This window comes from Phaethon aethereus (assembly GCF_964289735.1).
Source record: "Phaethon aethereus genome assembly, chromosome: 2".
In the NCBI taxonomy this organism is placed as follows: domain Eukaryota; kingdom Metazoa; phylum Chordata; class Aves; order Phaethontiformes; family Phaethontidae; genus Phaethon; species Phaethon aethereus.
The window spans coordinates 48,186,476-48,207,355 of record NC_138582.1 but is presented as its reverse complement, the minus strand read 5'-3'; the positions used below and the strand labels follow the sequence as shown (position 1 = coordinate 48,207,355).

General features: G+C 41.0%; 1 protein-coding gene across 2 annotated transcripts in view; it reads left to right on the top strand.

The window, feature by feature from the left end:
• MAPRE2 (microtubule associated protein RP/EB family member 2) overlaps positions 1-20,880 on the top strand; it is a 58,624-nt gene that overhangs the window by 19,895 nt on the left and 17,849 nt on the right. The window contains exons 2-4 of one of the 2 annotated variants that reach the window (XM_081996680.1): positions 951-1,078; positions 12,903-13,048; positions 15,029-15,242. In XM_081996680.1, the coding sequence (XP_081852806.1) occupies positions 951-1,078; positions 12,903-13,048; positions 15,029-15,242 (488 nt within the window). The remainder of the gene's footprint in view (positions 1-950; positions 1,079-12,902; positions 13,049-15,028; positions 15,243-20,880) is intronic. The other variant, XM_081996681.1, reaches the window with a different exon arrangement.

The following is a 20,880-nucleotide window of genomic DNA, read 5'->3' as shown; positions in this document are numbered from 1 at the left end:
AAAAGGCCCCTGTTCCAGTAAGAAAACAGTATTTGAGTAAGCAGAACAGCTACATCTTCTAGAAGTTACCTGAAAATTAAATACTGGTTTAGGCAGTCTGGTCATCCCAAAATGGCAAAAAACGTGATGGATGGATGCCAGATGACTGTATTTGTGCAGCACTAAGTTATGAAATCACAGGTCTCTGGTGCTCTCTGTGTATCTTTGGGCTGCGTCTGATTCTTTTTTCCCTACCTTATTAACATTAAACAGAATACTGTAGGTTTGTATGTTATTTAAGTTCACAGAATCACAGAATTATTAAGTTTGGAAAAGACCTTTACGATCATCAAGTCCAACCATCAACCCAACACCACCATGCCCCCTAAACCGGGTCCTGAAGTGCCACATCCACACATTTTTTGAACACTTCCAGTGATGGCGACTCCACCACCTCCCTGTGCAGCCTGTTCCAATGTTTGCCCGCTCTCTCAGTAAAGAAATTTTTCCTAATGTCTGGTCTAAACAGCCCCTGGTGCAAATTGAGGCCATTTCCTCTCGTTCTGTCACTACTTGGGAGAAGAGACCAACATCCCCCTCACCACAACCCCCTTTCAGGTAGTTGTAGAGAGTGATAAGGTCTCCCCTCAGCCTCCTCTTCTCCAGACTGAACAACTCCAGTTCCCTCAGCTGCTTCTCATAAGACTTGTGCTCCAGACCCCTCACCAGCTGCGTTGCCCAGAGTTCACAATGACAGCCAGAGAAATACGCTCATGGATTCCAAGAGAACACTGAGGAGGTTATGTGCCATCAAAGAATAAAAATTAAGCCTCCTTTCTCAATAAATAAGAGAAGGTTGTGCAGTGATGCAGCTTTTGCTTCTTTTTTTGAACAAGAAGTTGTAAATTCACTGTATCCAGAAAACAATTATCAAAATGTCAAAAATATTTTTCATCTTTTTCTTTTCCTAGTTGGGGAATGGCGGTCAACGTGTACTCTACCTCTATAACCCAAGAGACTATGAGCAGACATGACATCATCGCATGGGTTAATGATATATTAGCTTTAAACTACACAAAAGTCGAACAACTCTGTTCAGGTAAGAAAACGCCGTATGCTCTACAAATGTTTATTTTCAAACCACTTTAAAAATCTGATCTGTTGAAAATAGATAACTTTTAACTTTGACATAAAACAGTTACTCTGAGAAAAGAGACTAAGGTATGTGCAAAGGAAGCGTTTCTGGATTCACGTTAATTGTGGAAAGATAAAGGGCCTTGAGAAAGCATAACAAATGCAGAGGTGAATGAGACGAATGTAGCATAAGATACTTAAAAGTAATAAAAAGGTTGACTAAGCAAGAAAGGATTACAGTGATAAGCTTTTGTGTTTTAAAGCTACCAGGGTGGTATCTTTTCAAATAGAGAGTGGAAATAGCTGAAAAAGAGAAAAGAAGAAAACCCTGGGTGAACAAAATTCTCCAGCACCTTTTGCTTCCTGGTAAGGGTCCTCAAATCCCTGCTGATGTTTGCAGGAAAAGAACACAAGTGTGACTGTGAAGAAAAACATGGATTTGAGGAAATGAGCCTTTAGCTGCTGTAAGGGTTTTAGAAGTTTGTCAAGAAAATGTGCCTGTTTATCTTTAAACGTAACTGAACTCCTGTTGTAAGTAAATTTTGTAATGAGCCCTGAAAAAAAGGGTAATGGGGTAATGGCTTGAATACTTTGGACAGTTTGGTTAATCAGAGTTGCAACTACAAGACACGTGTTAAACTATGGGGTCTGTAACTAGATGATGACTAGGAATGACACAGACAAAGGCTGATGTTTCACTGAGACTACAGATGCCCCTGGGGAGTGATTCTTTCTGATTTCCTGCTGTGATTTTTAATTTTGAAGATGTTTGTGTTGGAGGAGATCTAACTTAGATTGCTCCTTCCAGACAACTGACATGCTGGGAATATCTTACTTACGAAGACAATGCTCTAAGTACATGGAACTGAAAGCACATTACCGTATTTCAGCTATTTACTGGTCCATCTGAAATGCATAAATGGAGTCTTATATTCATATATTTGAATTTACCTACCATTCTGGGTAAATTTTCTGTTTCAGAGATGTTCCCTGAAAGGTACAGAAAACCCTTTGAGGATGATAGCCTCATAGCCTACTCTTCAAAATTTAAAAAACAAATCTCAGCTGCAGAAGCAGGCTTGCACGATTACTATAAAATTGAGGTTGAAAAAGTGCAGGTTAAAGTGCACGTAAGTAGCTGATATAAACTAAATAATTAAAGATCTAGAACATGGGAAATAGCCTTTTTAACAATTATTAAAGTTGAAATTGAAATGTTCTATTTAGCTTTTGTTATATTTATGTGTCTGTAAGTTAGCCTGAGTATTTTCTTTTGGTGAATTATACATGAAGGAAATATTCGTGTGGGGATGTGTGTGTGTTTGTGTGTAAATATGGGTGTAGGTATATATATAGACATATACATATAGATATACACATGCACACATACGTATTAGGCGATAGAAAGATACAAGAAAATGGACATTTTTGTCCCAAAATACTCAACGTTTGCCATTGTTTGAAACAGGAAGCATACTAGACAAATTATTGACTTGTTCCTGCATAGCTATTTATATGCTCATAAATAGTTGAAAGGAAGCTTTGAAGTGAATTCTCCGTCAAGTTAAATGTGTGTGGGCTTACAAAAAAAGAAAAAAAAAAAACCCCGAACCCCAAAACCCTTTCCCAAAGTAGGGGAGAGGTGATCTAAGAAAATTTTGATTATGCAGAATACAATGAGTTAAAGATATTTAAGAAGATCAGATTGAGAGACTTCAGCTGGGTGGGGCAGGCAGGAGAAAGCATGGAAATTGTCACAAACCCACTGTCCCATTTCATTACATAGCTTCTTATACAACTTCCTCTGTGACCTCCAGTGAGGATTTTGGGACACACCACAAGGGAAAAACTGAAAAAAGGTCATCTCATTTAGAGCTCTTACTCCATCCCGTATGAAATCCCGTTTAAAAAAAAAAAGTCTTTTCTTCCTTCAAATCTTCCTGGATTGTATTAATTGCTGTTGCTACCTGATGCTTTTAATGGGTCAAAGCTGTAAACCTGAATTTCCCCATTTGGTTTGATAGTCGAGCTTGATACTTGCACATTCTTGCTTTTACATTGAAGTTCATCGCTATCCCAGAAGGGGCTTTAATAGTTCCTTATCTGAAGAAGCATTCTAGCACAGTCCTTCCTGTGGTCTGGAAGACTTTACTCTCTGAACTGGTGAATCTAAACTCTGCTAGATTATTGCAGGTATTAGAGCACAGCAGTCTTACTGGACGAGGTCCTTTCCATTTGAGGCTGCATATTGCATTTCTCACGTGCAAGACATGCATCTGTAGGGATTGAAAATAGAGGAACAAGAAGCTTTGGGCATCTTTCTGTATTTAATATAGTTTACTGTGTAAACTCCAGGTAGTTTATTTAATGTACCTATAGGTTATTTAGGGTACTTCTAGTGTAGTTTACTGGTTGGAAACTAGGGAAACAGTAGCACAAATGACTAGCCAACTAACAGGCAGAGCACCAGCAAGCATGGTATGGACCATAGTTTGAGAACAGCTGATCTAACTCGTTCATTCTGGCTTTCCTGTGGCTGATGCTTCTTGAAGCATTGGCAGCTTTCATGTAGCTTAACGTTAGTTTCCGTAAAATATGAACGTTTCTCGAGGACTTCAAAGAGAAGGATTATGTGGGAAACTCTTTACAGCTATGAAGCATTTCACAGCATCAACAGAGAGCTGCAAGAGCCACTGTAACTGAATTTTTCTAACCTACCGTAAAATTGTATGGGCATCATCTTCTTTTTTCTAAAAAAGCATTATGATTTGTTATGCTGTTATATGACTATTCAGTCCTTGTACATTTTTGTTAGTAAGGAGCAATCGAAAGGCTGGAAGAAGCTAAATGCAAGGCCAAAAAAAGCAGGGGTGAGGAGGGGAGGATGCTAAGTCTGAGTGAAAAGCTCAAAGGCTTTACTTTTAGGAGGCGTGAGCCACCTCGATCTGGCATATACTTGTGTGCAGCACCTGGCCATGAGACCTCATGGGTGCCCACGTTTTGCAGCCAGCCTAGCAATAATTTTGGACATACTGAGCTTAAGCAAGAAGGAATAACGTGACATTCTGCCTTTACTAAAGGCTTTATTCAGAGAATACGTAAAGCTTAACGTGACAGTTCATAAATAAAGACAGAAAAACGATCAGCCCTTCTTTTTCTCATTGCTGTGGAGAAGAAGCTTTGATAATACACGTGCTGTAGCAATACCAGCCTGTTTCCCAATTGCCAGTTACAGGAGCAGAGCTGCTAGGATGAGAAGCAGCAAAGAGGCTGGCTTAGCCATGAAGTATTTGTATTCTTTGGGAGTCTTAGATGTGTTTTTTGTCTCTGCTAAGTAGGCCGAGCAAAGTGCAGGGTCCCTTGAGCTTTCTGAATGCCTACTGTAGTAGTGATGTGCCAAAAAGGCCAGGTTATGGATGGATGCAGCTCTGGAGAGTCTAAATTTAGTCTGCAGCTCCTCTGGTAATTTAGTTTTGACAACTCAAGAGAAAATATCTCTGAGCATCTCAAAGCAATACAATTCTTTTTGCTTTAGGTGAGTGTCATTTTGTCAGGTTTTGGTCTCTGGGTTTGACTTCCTGCAAGGTTTGTTAACCCGAATATAAAATTTATAATCCATGGTTTTAATTGAAGGCATAGTGCATTGCCTTTAGATGGACATTAGACTTGAGAGCGTTTAATTTGATACATGAATGAAAAATAATAGAGAACAACTGAGTGGATTTAATGTAGTAGGATCCCATATGCAACACCCATAGGCTTGGGGAATAGGAGTTCCAAATGAATTATGATACCAGTTGTTTCTTAGGAGTCGTGCTATTTTTGTAATGAATACACAGTGGCTTCTTAAAAAGAATTCTGACTAAACAACTTATAACTGAATTTTCTTTACTAAGGCTGTTTTTCATCTATAGGGAATACCAAGCGAACATGTTACAGGGCTTTTCATGAGTGTTTGGCTGCCACATGAGACTATATTCAAAATAAGAGTCAGGTAGGAGACTGTAGAGGGCTTGCATATGAATTAAAAAGAGACAACACTAAGTGTACAAGCTATATAAATTATGGGCAATGAAGCTAGAAATGGTAAATGTGTGATCCTTTAAGGTTAAGGAGATACAGAATCTTTTTCCTCCCCTCCTGCGTTTGAAAATTCTCAGTAGAATTATAAACATGCAAATTGCCTGGCCTCCAGTGCATACAGACCTTCTGTCTTTCAGGATTTGTATGCAAGGATCAAGGATTAAATGCGGGGTGTTGGTTTGTTGTTCTTTTTTTTTTTTTTTGCTCCTCCCTTGCTTTTAATAAATGACCATATTATAAAGAGAGCATGTGGTTTGGCATTTTCAAACTTTAGACCGGGATGCTTTCTCTGCAGATGCCCTGGGTGTTGTGGTGACCACTGTAGCTAGTATTGTATCTACGTTGGCTTCTCCTGTGAAAATGTATGTATAAAGGGACTATATATTTTGTTGGTTCGCTCCATCCCTGCCGCCCTGATCTCTGAGGAAGACAGGCAGTGTGAGGATAGGGCAGATGTTCTTCGTTTGACTTTGTGTTGCCTCCCTGGCTTGGGATTTGGGGGAAAACTCCATCACAAGCTCTGCGGGCTGTCGTCCCTTGTGACCGGCGCTGTGCGGGGCGGAGGGCCGTTCCCGGCTGGTGGAGGACGTCCGAGGCGTTCTGCTTCCCCACCACTCTGCCTGGAGCACACGTTGGGGCTCTTCTGCGTGCAGCAAAGAGGCTGAGGTGACTGGGGAATCACAGAACCAGTAAGTTTGGAAAAGACCTTTAAGATCATCAAGTCCAACCGTCAACCCGACACCACCATGCCCCCTAAACCATGTCCTGACGTGCCACGTCCACAGGTTTTTTGAACGCTTCCAGTGGTGGTGACTCCAGGGTACTGGCCAGACAGAGATGGTGAGAAGGGCTTTTTCTTCTGCATGTCATCTGTGTGTATATATTCATGCAAACGGCGTGTATTCTGTGGCTTAGCTGCATAGGATTTGTTTTTTCACGTCTCAGTGAATAAGTATATAAGCATTATGTAAGCGCCTATATTACCCATAGCTTCCTACACATGTATGACTAAAACCTGCACCACAGAACCCCGCTGGAGCACTTGGTGTCAGCGTGATTTCTGTCCAACCCTGTGTACTAGCGCCTGCGAGGCTGAAGCATGTTTCAACATTGGTGGTTTTGGTTTTTCTCCAGTTTGCAAGGGTCTCTAGTTGCTCTAGAGACCCTTGCAAAGGCTGGGTCTCTAGAGCAACTGGGAAACACGATTAAAACATGGCTCGATCCCATTTGCAGTCTGTAACCAAGCCATGTTTCAAGGAACTGGCATGTTGTCCTGAGGTCACGCAACACAGAGGATGCTTAGTGTCAATGACTCTTTAATGTCTTCCATATGATGTTTAGGGTTAGGGGAATACAATGTATGTTAATTATTGGATTTTAGATAATTTCCAAAACTTTCTGAGGAAGCTTGCAAAGCAGTATCATGAGATTTTCAGCCAAAAACATTTTTTTAAAAGTGTCACTCATTAAGAATTCAAGAGGAATAGACCTTAAACAAGGTTTTTACTTTTTAAATTATTATTTAATTACTCATAGCACTCACTTGCAGTCAGTTGCTTGATCTTACCCCTTTTGAAAGAGCTTGTTAGATTTCTGCGTGCTACTATCTTTTAGGCATGATGAGTTACGCAGCTATTTTAAGTTAAATGGGAACTGTGTTTTCTGAAATAGTTCCGATCTTGCCGTTTAAAAATTAATGATTTTCAAAATAAATTATTTCTAAAAATTAAGTATTAAGAACACTGCTGTGTATAATTTATGAGCAGCTTAACAATTTACATATTTCAGAAAAAGAAAATACAAGTTAGCGCAGGGGAAACCTCCGTCCAGTATGCGTTATTTAAAATGAGCAGTGGATATTCTGGATTATGTCACTCAAAAACCCCACCTGTGTGGAACAGGGCTTTCTGAAGCAGAGGTCGTTTAGACACGTGTATCTCGATGACCGTCGGTAAGGTTGTAGGAGGTCCCTCGTTCTGTAGGCTGTGGTGGCAGCGGTGCTTTCAGAAGCTGCCATCTGCGTGCAGGCACTCAGTCTGCCCTCGCTGAGGCAGCTGCGCCCACGCGACTATGTCCAGGGGTGCAGGGCTGCACTCTAATCTGCATCAATTTTATTTTTTTTTAAGTGCCCTCCCAAGACCATCGCTGGGAAGCGTGATGCTCAGGCCAGAATGGCTTCATTGATGCACAGCCCCATGAATGCCACAACTAAGCAGGTGGTAACTTGGTGTGGGCTTGAACATTCATCAGGAAATGGGCTGAAACCTCTTAAATTGTTGGGTTTGGTTTTTTTTTTTTTTTTAAATTGGAGAAATAGGATCGTGTTGGCCAGTATCCTAGGTCACATATAGGTGCTGCTGGAAATGCAAACAGGATTTTGAAGACTGTGGTCTCCAATGGAGTGCTCAATGCGAATTGTGCTATTTCTTAAACATGTGGCTAAATGTAACACAACTTTATGCTCACAAACATGCCCAGTTTAAAAAAAATCCTTGAATGGCATAATAGAAGACCCATATCTGAAATGTAAATGAGAATCTATACTATGATATCTAACTCATGATGTCTTAACATCACTCCCACAAGAAGCAATTCTAGGAAGCCTGAGGTAAATGGCAAGCCCCAAGTGCTGCTGTACTGTGAACAATGATTGCTTTTGCATTTTTCCCCCACTTTCTTACCAAAACTATTAGGTCACGCATGCTCTTTGCAAGTTACTGCCTTTTTTGTTGTTGTTGTCCCAGCAACAGGAATACTGGGTGTGTGCAGTTTCCCATCGGTGTTAGCAACCATCGCTCTAGTGGACTGAAGTACTGATGACTAATACGTATACAAATCATCCTGTTTTTTCCAAATACATGGTGAGGTTGTTGCAGCTTTGGAGGGAATGAATAATTTGAAGGAACTTGTATCTAATGCGATTTGGTATATGTTTTTAGGTTATCTGAAAAATATTTCCTTAAAAGAAACAAACGAATAATTCTAATTACAGATAAGGGTATGGTCAGCCTTTTTTCCCAAATGGGATTTTTCAAAAATGAGTGTGTGAAAATTGAACTGAATCCTGGTTAAAAGGTTTAAACTTGAATTGCATTCCATTTTAGAACAGAATTCTTACTAAGCATTTATAGCAAATTTCCAGTGTAGCACTTATCTCCTTTTGCTGTGGTTTGGACATCAGAATTAAAATACAGCTGCCCCCCACACAGACAGGCCCTGTCTTTTCATGGGCCTTTTGTGTTCCCATGTTGGCTGGTGTGGTTTTATGTGACTTTGTGGGATCTTGCTCCCACACGCTGCAGGGATGAACGGGGAGGGACAGAGTCTTCTGATGCCTGATGTTGAAGGATTGACCTGACTCCTCCTATAGGGGACAAACATTAACGTGGGCATGCCTGAGCTTATAGTATAGTATTTCTACTAAACACTTTATTAGTATACTGAGTACTAAATATAGTATATTTAAAGAACTTAGTTTGCAAATAATATTTTCATTTTTCCTTTATAAATTTATATACATAAATGCCAAAAATACCAAAGATCCAATCTTGCTCTCCAGCTGAAATCTAGGTGGTTTACCAAGCAGTAAAAATGTGCAGGAAAACAGGATTCTCTTGTTTTCGTTATCTCCTTTAATTTCCTTGTGCTTTAAATAGTCAGAAGCAGAAGTACCTTTGATTACCAAGAAAACACTTGTTTGCTTTTTTGGATTCACCAGCCTCTGGTGGAAGAAGAGAAAGGAGAAAACCTGAAAAAAATCTGTAATGATGCAGAGTACATATGCTTCGGAGCAAACTGCGAGTCAGTATGGACAGTCTGGGGAAGGAAACGTAGAAGCAGGGGAGGAAAGGTATAGGGCAACAGCTAGAATGACCTCAGCGTTGTTTACTGCAAGGGGGACTAGCGAAGGATTATCTAAAACTCTGAAAACACTGCAAAAATGTTGTGGGTTTGTAGGTTGGGTAGAAGCTTCTGTCTCTGCCGCTGCACGTGGCAAAACTCTTTGACTGTAATGGCTTTAAACAATTCCTGGTTTGTTCTTTTGTCACGTAATTCTGCCCCAGCATCCCTTCCCCTCCGCTGGCGGCTGCCCAGCCCCGTGGGCGCCGTCCCCTCGCTGGCGTGGGAAGCCCGGCAGAAACACACCCGCAAGCTCTGCCACGCTGCTGGGCTCTTCCCGCTCGCCGCTCTGGCCCGCAGTAGGGGCTGCTGGGGTGTAACCCAGCGCAGCCGCCTCCCCGGGTTGCGTTTGCCATCTGGCCTGTGAATATCTTCTGTGGCTAACGGCTGCGTCGATGTTCTAGATCAAAACACAGATGGACTTCCAGCCAGTGATTCTAAATTGCTTGTTGGCTAATACAGGATGAGAGGGTTTTAACATTGATCCCTCTTCTGCAGTGCTGCCAGCTGTAGGTTTTGCCTTTCATTTGAGTCGATTTCCCATTATTGCTGTTTGTGTGCGGGTATATGTCCATGTTTTCATGCATATAAAAGTTTTTTGGTCATAGAGCCAGATGTATTGTGAGAGCCATTCTGGACAGGCAGTGTGTTTTCAACTCCTGTGTATAGAGTCGTTACGTTTTGGGGTGAGGGCTGGGTGGGTGTTGGTATTCAGCGTCGGTTTTTATTTTGCAGAAAATGTAAGGAACTTTTAAAATCTTGACTAAAATCTAGTGGCGTAAAAATCCTTTTGTTCATATAAATTATGCAAAAGGTATGTCACAAGCCATGATGTCAGTATCTCAACTGCCATTTTCTTTATGTTGTGTTAAAAATACTTCTTTCCTGTGCATCCGCATTGAAGCATCAGTTGTGTAGTAGATTGAATAGGCCTAAAGTGCTGTCCAGTATGCAGAGGACCACGTGTCTATATGCTGTGGCTGTGAGGTAAAGGCGTTGCAATCTTGCATGGATGAAGTAGGGCGGCTCTTCCTGCTGCCTCCAGGAAATCGCAGTGATGGGCAGCGTAGAGAGTAGCGTCCCCATTCTGCTGCACTGACGTTCAGCATTCGAATGCGGTGTGAGAGCTGCAAGCTTTAGGGGGTAAAATTTTACATTATTAATAAATACCTATATAATATTAAATGTGTACATAACCTCCATGGCCAAAATCGGGTAGTCCCAGTTGACTGTAATGATATTATTACTTTCTCCTGTTGCTCTGGTAGGCAGGTCTGTGCCTCCTGGGAGTCGAGAAGAGTTTTCTCTCTTCGTACTTCACAGTGTTTATTCAGTCCACGTTTATTCAGAGTACGTTGCCTCTCTCTACTTCAGGAAGGAGCATTTTAAGGAATTGTGTTTGCTGACGTAATTAAATCCTCCCGCTGGGGAAACGGCCCGGCAGCCGACTTCAGTGTTGTATCAGGGACCAGGTTCGTGCCATCACGTGGATGCAGCCTGGTGTTTTCTGCCCGCGAGTGTCGTGCGGACCCAGGACCTCCTCCTGGCTGGCAAAAGCACAGAAAGCACTGCCAGCATGATGGGAGGGGAAGACCAGGAAATACCGTAACTAGAGCCTTAAACCTAGTAAGGCTCTATCTAAAGGCATGCAGAAGGAATTTGCATTACCAGCAGAAGGAGAAAATCTCATGTGAACACTTTGGGTTTCTAGTTTTCTAAAAGGCTCTAGATGAAATGTTGCGCAGTGCATTTTCAAGGCCTCCAGGCAATTACTTAGATATCAGAGTAAAGCTTGTAATTGGGGTATGGGGAGGATGAAAGGACAGAGTTAGGAACAAATTCAATTTATAACATGAAATGATTACATAATAATCCTTTTGCATGAAATTAAATAGTAATAATGTAGTCAGGCCATGTGTTATCTGTATATCCATGCTTTTAATTGTAATGTCATTTTTCTGTTGCCACATATTTACAACTTCTCTTGCTAAGGATGAGTTTTGAATAACTAATTGTGTTTATATAGCTTTCTGTAACAAGATGCAAATTTGTCACCTGATGTTTGTAACTTGCCAGAAGGCTCCTTTTCCTTTAGGGAATATTTTACTTTGATTCCTAATCATATCAAAACCATTGCAAACAGCTAAGCACAAGGTGTCCTTGGAAAATCAGTTGGGTTTTTTTTCTTAATAATACTTTTTCCCCCACAAAGCTAGGCAATGTGAAGAGAATTTTTTTTTTTAAATGCCAGTGGTTTTCAGCACTAAAGCTTGATCTTCGTAAGTCCCTTAGCAAAAACTGTACCAGTATTTTGGGAAAATTTTTTTGGAGTCCACTCTTAAACTCTGCTTCTCTTTTTGGGAAGTTATCAGCTCTGTAACCGTATGATGGTTGAGTGGATACAGAGAATGAGAACTATCTCATGCATAAAGTTGGTCCTGTCAAAACACATGCCTACACATGGAGAAAAATGTCTTAAAGCTTAAGTTATTGTCGCCCCTCCTGTAAAACTGGGCAAGCCAGGTGTCCGCTTGGTTAATTTGGTTTCTGTATGAGCACTCAGCAGAATTATTTTCTGATAACAGTCATTATTGTTGATACTGAGCTGAACTGTTAGGTGAGATCTGGACACTTGTCTATCAAAACTGATCTGCGCTAAATGCACAAAAGTCCTTTTTGTGGAAATGAAATTGAACTTGTCAGGAGTAATCGGGCAGTCACTTCCCTGCCCTGTGTGCTGAAGTGCAGGGGCTGCACGCTCTGCAGCCCTCTGCTCCAGAGACGGGCTTCACTGAGTCTTTGCCGAGTGTAAAGCATTTTGTAGAAAACTCTCTTCTGAAGAAGAACTGAAATTGGTTTTCCTCTGATTTCTTCAAATACTTTCAGCCTTAATTTCCAAACACTCAAGTGTGTCAGCAGTGAAGACTTCCTTTGCAAATGACGGTGACACGATGATGTGGTAGGAGGAAGCTCCCTGAATACAAGCAAATACAGCTGTACTGACTACACAGTTTAGAAATTTTTCCATATGCTTGCAGCTCTGTGCTGGATTAGTTATACACACACCCCTACCTACTAATACGTAAGTTCAGATAGCTCTCAAAGTTGAGCTGAGAAACTTTATTGTTTTGAGTGAGAACTGAAGCTGGCAGCCCAGCTTCTGAAATCTATGGGTAGACTGTGCTAAAGTCTGCTCACTTAAATGCTTTTCTCAGGAGATGAAAATCAGTAAAGATGTTTGTTGTACAGGGGTGGGAACTGGCTAGTATGTTTTCACAAGCTGGAGCTTTACAATTTTTTTTTTTTTTTTTTTTTTAAATTGTGGTTTGATGTAATCGTAAATGATTGCCTTGGACCTGGTTGGCATTTGAGTACAAGTGCCGGAAGAAAGAAGATCTTGGCTTGGTGGAATTCAGGGGGCTGTGACAACTGAGCTTATTAAGAGATTTCCATTTTGACTGTGATCTTCTCACTGTATGGACAGCCCTACTATGTATAGGGACTCCAAGAACATCAGTTTTAAATAGAAGAAAGATTTACTTTGCGTTAGTCAGAGTGGTTCTTCAGATGCTACACAACAGTGTGTCGTGCATCCAGGCTGAATGGAAAAAAACCACATTAATAAGTCACAGGGCTCAATGTACATTTGACAAGTAGATCATGGGTGCATAGTGTTAGGTTGAGTTACAGCAGGGACTTACTCAGCACGGTTGCTTTCTGCTCATGCTTTCTGCTAATGACATTAAACGCCATTTGGTCTTAGCTGGGTGCATCTGGATTAACGTCAATGCATTCTCTTGTTATAGGAGCAGCTTACTGCCAGTTCATGGACATGTTGTTCCCAGGGTGCATTAGCTTGAAGAAAGTAAAGTTTCAAGCAAAGCTGGAGCATGAATACATTCACAACTTCAAACTTCTGCAAGCATCATTTAAAAGAATGAATGTGGATAAGGTAAGCATACTGTATTTGTATTCGCTACAAGTTTCAGAAGTATAAGCTGGGTGAAGTCAATAAATAGGGGAAATTATTTATTTATACTTATAGTCCACTTATTCAACTATTGGACTGAGAACTGGAGTACAAGTTGTACGTGGAGACGTTCTTCTTGATGTTTTGTTATCTGAAAAGGGTATTTAGGCATGAAGGAAGAAATTTGGCGTGCTCCGTTTAGATACAAAGTGAAAATTGAGTCTGTGTGTCTGCTGAGGACTTGTGCAGCCTAATTCATTACACCTTAATATCACAGACCCTTTTGATAAAATACCATGTGTTGGAAATTCCTTACCATCAGTGAACCTTAATTTTAGATACACTAAAATTACTGGTGACCTGAATTTCCAACCAAATAACTTGGAAATACGCTGTTCTTCTATTCCATGTTTCTTGTCCAAAATGGGGTTTAAGGAATTTAAAGTATTCAAGAGCTGGAATAATTTCTCCAATTATCTGATAGGTTGGCCAGCACATGAGATCTCGTAAAGTTCAGAATGGTGGGCTCTTAGAAAATGGCTTGTTCAGCCATAAGGTACTGTTTTTTGCTTGAATGTGTGAGGTTGACGGGCTCGCCAATATAAACTACTGCATTGATAAAAATGAATAATGAAAGTTATGTTGTCATACTTTTTAGTTTTACACAGATGTACTACCTGTATAGCCTTTTAAGGTTCTGCTCTGGCTTTTAGTGTTGCCTTATTCTGAAATTTAAACAGTCTTAATAGAGAGTCCTGTAAGACTTTTTTTAAAGCAATGGCAAACCCTCATTATTTCCTGGAATGTTGTTGATGCTTCTGTTTACACTGTAACTTGTTAGCAAAACATTGGAAAGCCTAACATTTGTCACTTTTTCTGTAGGGAGCAAACTTGCTATACTTTCTCAATGCAGAATTAACATACAAAAGGAAGAACCTGAAAAGACGCACAAAATGCTACATTAATCCTTGTAGGAGTAACATAGACTTATAGAATGCTGCACGATTGGCTTAACTTTGAAGAAGAAATGAAAATTGCAATGGTTTTAGGTACACTTTTTCCAGCAGAAAATGTAGTACATTCAGGAGGCATTAAGATCCATTTAACTTGGCTCTTTAATTAGCTGCATAAATTAAGCAAGGCAGGGCAGCCCTCCTCCTGAAGCATTCCCTTCCCAGTCCCCATCTGCCCACAGCCTCTGGGACGGTTGAGCATCCTGCAGAGCAATGCTGAACCACCTCTGTGCACCGATATTGGCCCAAGGCACCTTTTGGAGTCTTCCGTGAAATACTTTGCAGGATATGGATATGGAGACATCCTCAAAGCCTTTATTTTGTTTTACTAAAACTTTATAGGCATTTTAGTCAACTTTAGCGTGTCCATGAACTGTTCTATGTATAGCTATATATGGAATGGAAAAAAAACCTCAGGGTTAGTTCATATGATGAACATATACTACCAAAATGTAGGTTGGTTTGAACTTCAGCATGTCTTGGAGAAGCTGCTGGTTTTCCTGTAGTTCAAACGTTAGGACAGAGAGCAAGAAACTCCCATCTGGACCTTTTGAAGAATTGTTAATTTTTAGTATGCCCAGCTGTAGCGTGTCCATTAAAACCAGAAATCCCTAGTTAGTTGAATATAGTGTTACTCCCAGAACAGCTTCATTCATCGTGGCTGTCACTGCAATAAGAAAGGAGTAACACTGTGAAGAGCAGTTATAAAGGCTTACATACACCCACTGTATAGCCACTTCAAAGACTGGGTCTTCATTTTATTTCAGTTTTACTTCTTAAGAGCACTTCCAAATCTAACATAATTTCCTTTCTTTTAGGAAGAAAACAACAGCAGAGGAATATATGCTGATATAGTTAATAGTTTTTTTTTCAAGCAAGTGTGTATATGTAATTTTTGTATTTAAAAATGGCAATGATATATTATTGGAACCTTTATTCTACCTTTCAGGTAATTCCCGTGGAAAAACTGGTCAAAGGGCGCTTCCAGGACAACTTAGATTTCATTCAATGGTTTAAGAAGTTCTTTGATGCTAACTATGATGGGAAGGAGTATGATCCTGTGGAAGCTCGACAAGGCCAAGATGCTCTTCCCCCACCAGATCCCGGTGAACAAATCTTCAACCTGCCCAAAAAGTCTCACCATGCAAACTCTCCCACTGCAGGTATTTTGTGTCTTCAAGAATTCAGTTTTTGTCTCTGAAGACGATTATAAAGTGTGATCCAGTTTACATAAATACTAGTTAAAAATTATTTCCCCGTGTGGGTGGGCCGTTCTTTTAGCCTTGTCATAGGCTTAGCATCTGAGACGGCAGATGGGAAGTAGTGAATTAATTCCTTAACTCGCTTTGCTTGTGTGCGTGGCTTTTGCTTTACATATTAAACTGTCTTTATCTCAGCCCACACGTTTTCTCACTTTTGCCTTTCTGTTTCTCTCCCCCATACTGCTGGGGGGGTGCGAGTGAGCGAGCGGCTCTGTGGGGCTCAGCTGCCTATTGGGTTAAACCATGGCAGTGTTTCTGGAACAGACCAAAGGGACTAAGCCTGATCTTTAGTGTTTATGTAATATGGGCATGACTGGTCACTAAGCAGATGCCATTTTTTGATAACTGAGAGTTAAGTGAACAGGAGAGCAGCTCACTTTCTTAAAAAAAAAAATCGCTGAACAAGTGTTACTGGGGTTGGTTGCCTGTATATATATATAGGTTTGTGCATACAGAAACACACATGCACACACATTTAATTCCTTTATTGTTCTGTCCTGGGTTTACTTTATCCGTGCTAACCCAGTCCTCAAATAATGATTAATTTTCAGCTGGCTTCATTCAGTGACCTGTCTTCTCATGGGCTCAGGTATGCACCAGTGCTGGCAAAGGGAAGGGGCAGGTATGAGGCACCCTCCCTTTTAGGCTGGCTTACGCTCCAGAACCATACCCAGATTTCAGCGTTCTGCTCTGATCACTTCTGACGTCAGTGGGACACACTTGGCCAGCTGCCTTCAGCTCATTAGTGCTTCCAGGAAACTGAGCATCTAATAGCAGGCCAGTGCTGCTCTGGGCTTTTAAAGCTTGTTTACATACTTAGACACAAGATCGTGCAAAACAAACTTTTGAATTTCAGGGCCTGGTACACTATAATCTTCCATGTGATGTCTTGCTCTCCCTTTGAAAACAAAAAAACCCCGAGTACTAATGTCATGGTGTTATCCAACTGAGAAACTGGAAAAGACACTTTTATTAAATACAGACTTTACCGTGCTTGTTAATTCTTCTTGCAGACAGTCTGTTTGTACTAAAGTCACAAATGTGTCATCCAAATTAAAATTGTGGAGGTGACAATCCTAGAGAAATAAAATAGCTTCTGCAGTGGAACCAGCCAGCTGATATGGAGGATAATGCAGTGATCTCATGTCGTGTTTCTGGTTGTATGAAGCACACGTCCCGTGCCTCCTCAGCTGTTGTATGGAATAGGACAACTGAGATGTGATGTAATGATCTTTGGTAAGATTCCATGGCTGTGGAAGTTAGATTTTTCATGGAAAGTTTCCTTCGTTATGAACTTAAATGTTGTCCAGAAGTATGACCAGCAGGACACTAGTTTAATTTTTGTTGAGCTGGGGAGCAGGGGGGTAGACATTACGTGATGCTAGGTAAAATGAGAGTTGTAGCTTGTATTGCTGCCTGCGTTTTAGAACAGGACTATTTCATTTAGGTGTCAGTCACTCTTAGGTTTATTCAGTTTCTGGGTGAGCACGTTTTCATTTCATTGATGCATTATGCCTTTGTGCCTCACCTCACCCCATCACGTGGCCTGATTACTTGAAAGGATGGGAGCCCTTACTGGGTGCCTGTTGATTGAGGACGCTCTGGGAAGAGTGCCATATGCATCTGCAAGCTTGTGTGTGCCTCACCTCCTGCTGTTTGGGAGTAAATTGGGATGATGCGGAAGCAAGTCTTGGGTAGTTGGGAAATTACCATGTAAAAATGTGCTTCTGTACCTCTGTTGCGTGTGTCTGTGCATGCTCGTGAAGGAATATTCATTACAGTTGTTATAGGAACCATAATGTGCCTGTGTGAGTAAAACAAGCTTGGCCATTTATACTAAAAAGGTAAAAAAGATAAGGTCTCATGAGTTCTCCTGCAAGTTAAGAATTCCCCACCCCATTTGAAGTTTCGTCTTTCTTGATACAAGCAGAAGGAAGGAATGCATGCCTGTGAGTAAGTGCAACATCATGTGGCATAGTTTACACTGTTACCTATAACTTCTATGTTGATTATTTTGCTCTTCTAGTTATTGGGTCTTCAGTGAAATGGCTGAGGTTTTGGGGACGGCTTTACTTCCACTGACTTTGTTGTGGGAGCAGTAAACATTGTGGGCTGCTTGATGTGATAGCCTCTTACACCAGTGCAGCAAGCATTTGCCAGCATCTGTAGCAGTTTGCCGTAGCAGTTTGCCACAGTAGCTTGCCTCTTTTTTGTACATTTTCTTTTTTTAATGTCACTCTTAATTTGTCTGATTTGCTCTACATTAACACGGAAGCTTTGAAATCTTCGTGCTGTCTTGTTTCAGTTCATTAATGAAACAAAAAGAAGTAATAGTGAGAGAAGATAAAGAACCCAGAAGATCTTTCAACATAATCCAAAAATTTTTAAACAGTGTGTAGTGGACATATGTAAATGTATGCACTTATTGTTTAGCACCAGGAGCAAGTAGACATATGGGTACTCATCCACACTATATTTTTGGGTTTGACAGACCTTTAAATATGCCTATTCTAAATTGATCAAATATATAAATTTCTAAAGGAATAATTTATGTAGCTACTACTAATTTCATGTCTTTCAGATGATTCCTGTTCTACAAAATAACTTTTCCAGTGCCCTTTGCCAGAGTTTTGGTTTTGAGTGATTTAGGAGGTGCTGATCTCTTTAATTATGCATAACTACTTTATAACACTCTGTTCTAACTCTGTATTTTCAGAGGCAGACTAAGATATGTCTTTCCATTAACAAAAAAGGGGTCAAATCCTTAAAGCCTGCTCTGAAAGCTTACCCACAAAGGTAGCTGCCATAAGTTCAAATTATTTTTGGTATTTTAATCTGACAGTAAATCTTGACCCATAGTATCAGGTAGCTGCTTTCTGTACCTATGCATGGGTATTTACCTATATTTCTGCCAATGCTGAGCGTGGTCTTTATTTCATTTTTAAAAATGCTTTTAAAACAAACCAGAACTCAAGAAATCTCAAAATGCACAAGGTTTTGTGTTTAACTGGGGAGCAGTCCAACAGCCATGGCCCTACCCTTCCCAAAGGCGATCCGACTGAGGAGTCGGCACAGGTCAAGGATAATGCAGCTTGGTAACGGAACCGTAAATAGGTCCCTACAACTAATCTGCTGTGCCACCCCCGCGTTGCCTCGAGCCTTCCTTGAGGGACGGATTTGACGCCGAGCTGATGGCCGTGCGGAGGGCGGGTGGCTTCGGTAACGCACGTCAAAGGCTTCTTCTAGAAAGAGCAGGAGCAGCAAGGTTCTGCCAGGTAAATGCAGCTCCCTGCTGGGGGAATGAGTATGTTTTCATCCTTCGAGGAGCGGAGCCAGCAGCACAGACCACCGCTGCAGGCTCTCGGCCAGCGGCACCACAGCTGCTTTTAGGCAGAACAGCATCTGCCAGCCCGGAGCCGCCTTCCAATCTCCTGCAGCCTCCGCTCCTCTCTAATGCAGCGGTAAACAGCCTGCAGATGTAGAGTCAAAATTATGGTAAGGGATTAAAATATTAGGGCACTGTTGTTTGTGCCAGTTGTTATGCTCCCTGTGGAAAACAACAGAAAAAACTCCATCTGATGAAATTGAAAACGGCGATCGGGTTGTCAGGATTTTAGCTTAGTGTCTTACGTAAGTATTCCTGTGTGTCAGAGCAAATCTCCATGGAGCACTGCTTTGTGTATTGGTGTGGGGTGTCAAAAATGCGTGGCTAAAAGACAGCTTAATAAAATTTAATTATTTACATGTAAGCTAAAAATGCGAGAGGTTCTTAGATCTGAAGGCTGTTAGATGTTTTAGTTTGAAATATTCAGTGAGAGCAGGATGACTAAAGCAGAGCTGGAAAATACTGGAGGATCACATGAGGGCTAAAAATACTCACGCTATGACAGGGAAAATAACCAGGGCAGAATGAACTGTTTGTGCACGAATGCTTTATATATAATGTGCTTGCCATCGAAGAGCCAATTGCACAAGAAAAAATTTATGTACCATTTTTGCTTTAGGGAAATGGTACATCCTACTGCGGCAGATGTGCTGTAAATTAATTTTGAGGGATAAAAATACTCAACAAAACTAGTCCTTATTTTTAGCAGCTAGCGATACAATTAGGACTCCTGGGAAACTAGAGAATGCCTTCTAATGCTTTTTTTTCTTTGCTTTCCACCCAAACATGCCACCTTTTTCCCCAGCTGGCAGGCAGTTGGTACTGGCGATGGCAACCTCTGCGCGCGGTGGTGCGGTGCTCCGGGACGACGTGGCAGAGCTGGAGATAGGAAGAGCCGCGGGGCGACAAACTGAAAATGCTTTTGTGCCTAGTTCATATGAGGCCACGGAATTGTACCAGCTGATGGGAACAGCATGTGCAGTGGCGGTGCTGGCCTGGGAGGTAGAGGGGAAAGTGCCTCAGCCTTAATGCAGACGCACCCCTTCTGCCAGCATGAGGAGGGCGTAATTTTTAAACACACTGAGCCCGAGAATTTAGACCACGAAGCAGCGCTGCTTGCAGTGCAGGAGCCAGGGCCTTTTCTTTTTTTCCTTTTTTTCCTTTTTTTTTCTTTTTTTCTTTTTTTTTTCCTTTTTTTTCTTTTTTCTTTTTTCTTTTTTTTTCTTTTTTCTTTTTTTTCTTTTTTTTTTTAGAAAGAAGATTGTGTTTGAAAAACAGTGGTGAAAATTGCTGTCTTAATTTTCAGTGTACTGTGGGTGTGCTTTGAATGTCTGTGTTGCTCGAATTTTTGCATGGTCTTTCGTGTTTCAGTGTGCATTTTGTCACATACTTTCTTTCAGATTTTCCTTTTGAGAATGCTTTCTCCTTACAGCTAAGCAGAAAGTCAAATTTTAGAAAATGCAGGTTTTTAAGAGCATTTCAAATTTTAAATTGCATTCTTCTGTTAAGCCTATGTAGAATAGTTTCATCCATTGAAGATGAATGCTTGCATGCTTGAAGATGTTTCTAGAGAAAATAGGGGTTTCAGTTGAGAACAATTAATAATTGCCATTAAAATGTTCGTTACTTTAAATCTAAAGAAAAGTCTTCATTTACAATGGGGAAAAGGCTGTGGTTAGTTCCCATCTATCAAATCTCCTTCTATTAAAGATGAATAGAGGGAGTCATGCCGTCAATAAAACTTTTTCAGCTGGCAAGTAGACTCCGTCATATGTTCTTGCTTGGATTGCTCTGTTGAAATTTGTAAAAGGTGATTCAGTTTCAAGTATTCGCACAGCTTTGCCGGTTGTCTGGCAGTGATGGTCAACGTAGAGCTCATCAGGCTGTACTGTAGCCAGCAGCAGTGGAGGTATGGAGAGCTGAGGGGACAAGGGGTCCTGCCACCCAGGGGAAGTTAGTACCACAAAATAATTAGGCGTCTGCACCGCAGCATGTTGGGATGCTGAAAGTCGAGTCAGATTGTCTGAGGTTGTTTCATTCCCATTAGGCATCATTTGTCATCACTTATGCCATGAAGCATCCCTAAATTGAGCCGTTTCTCGCATCCCAGTGTAGCTGCAACAATAAGCGTGTGTGAATATTAATTCATCTACT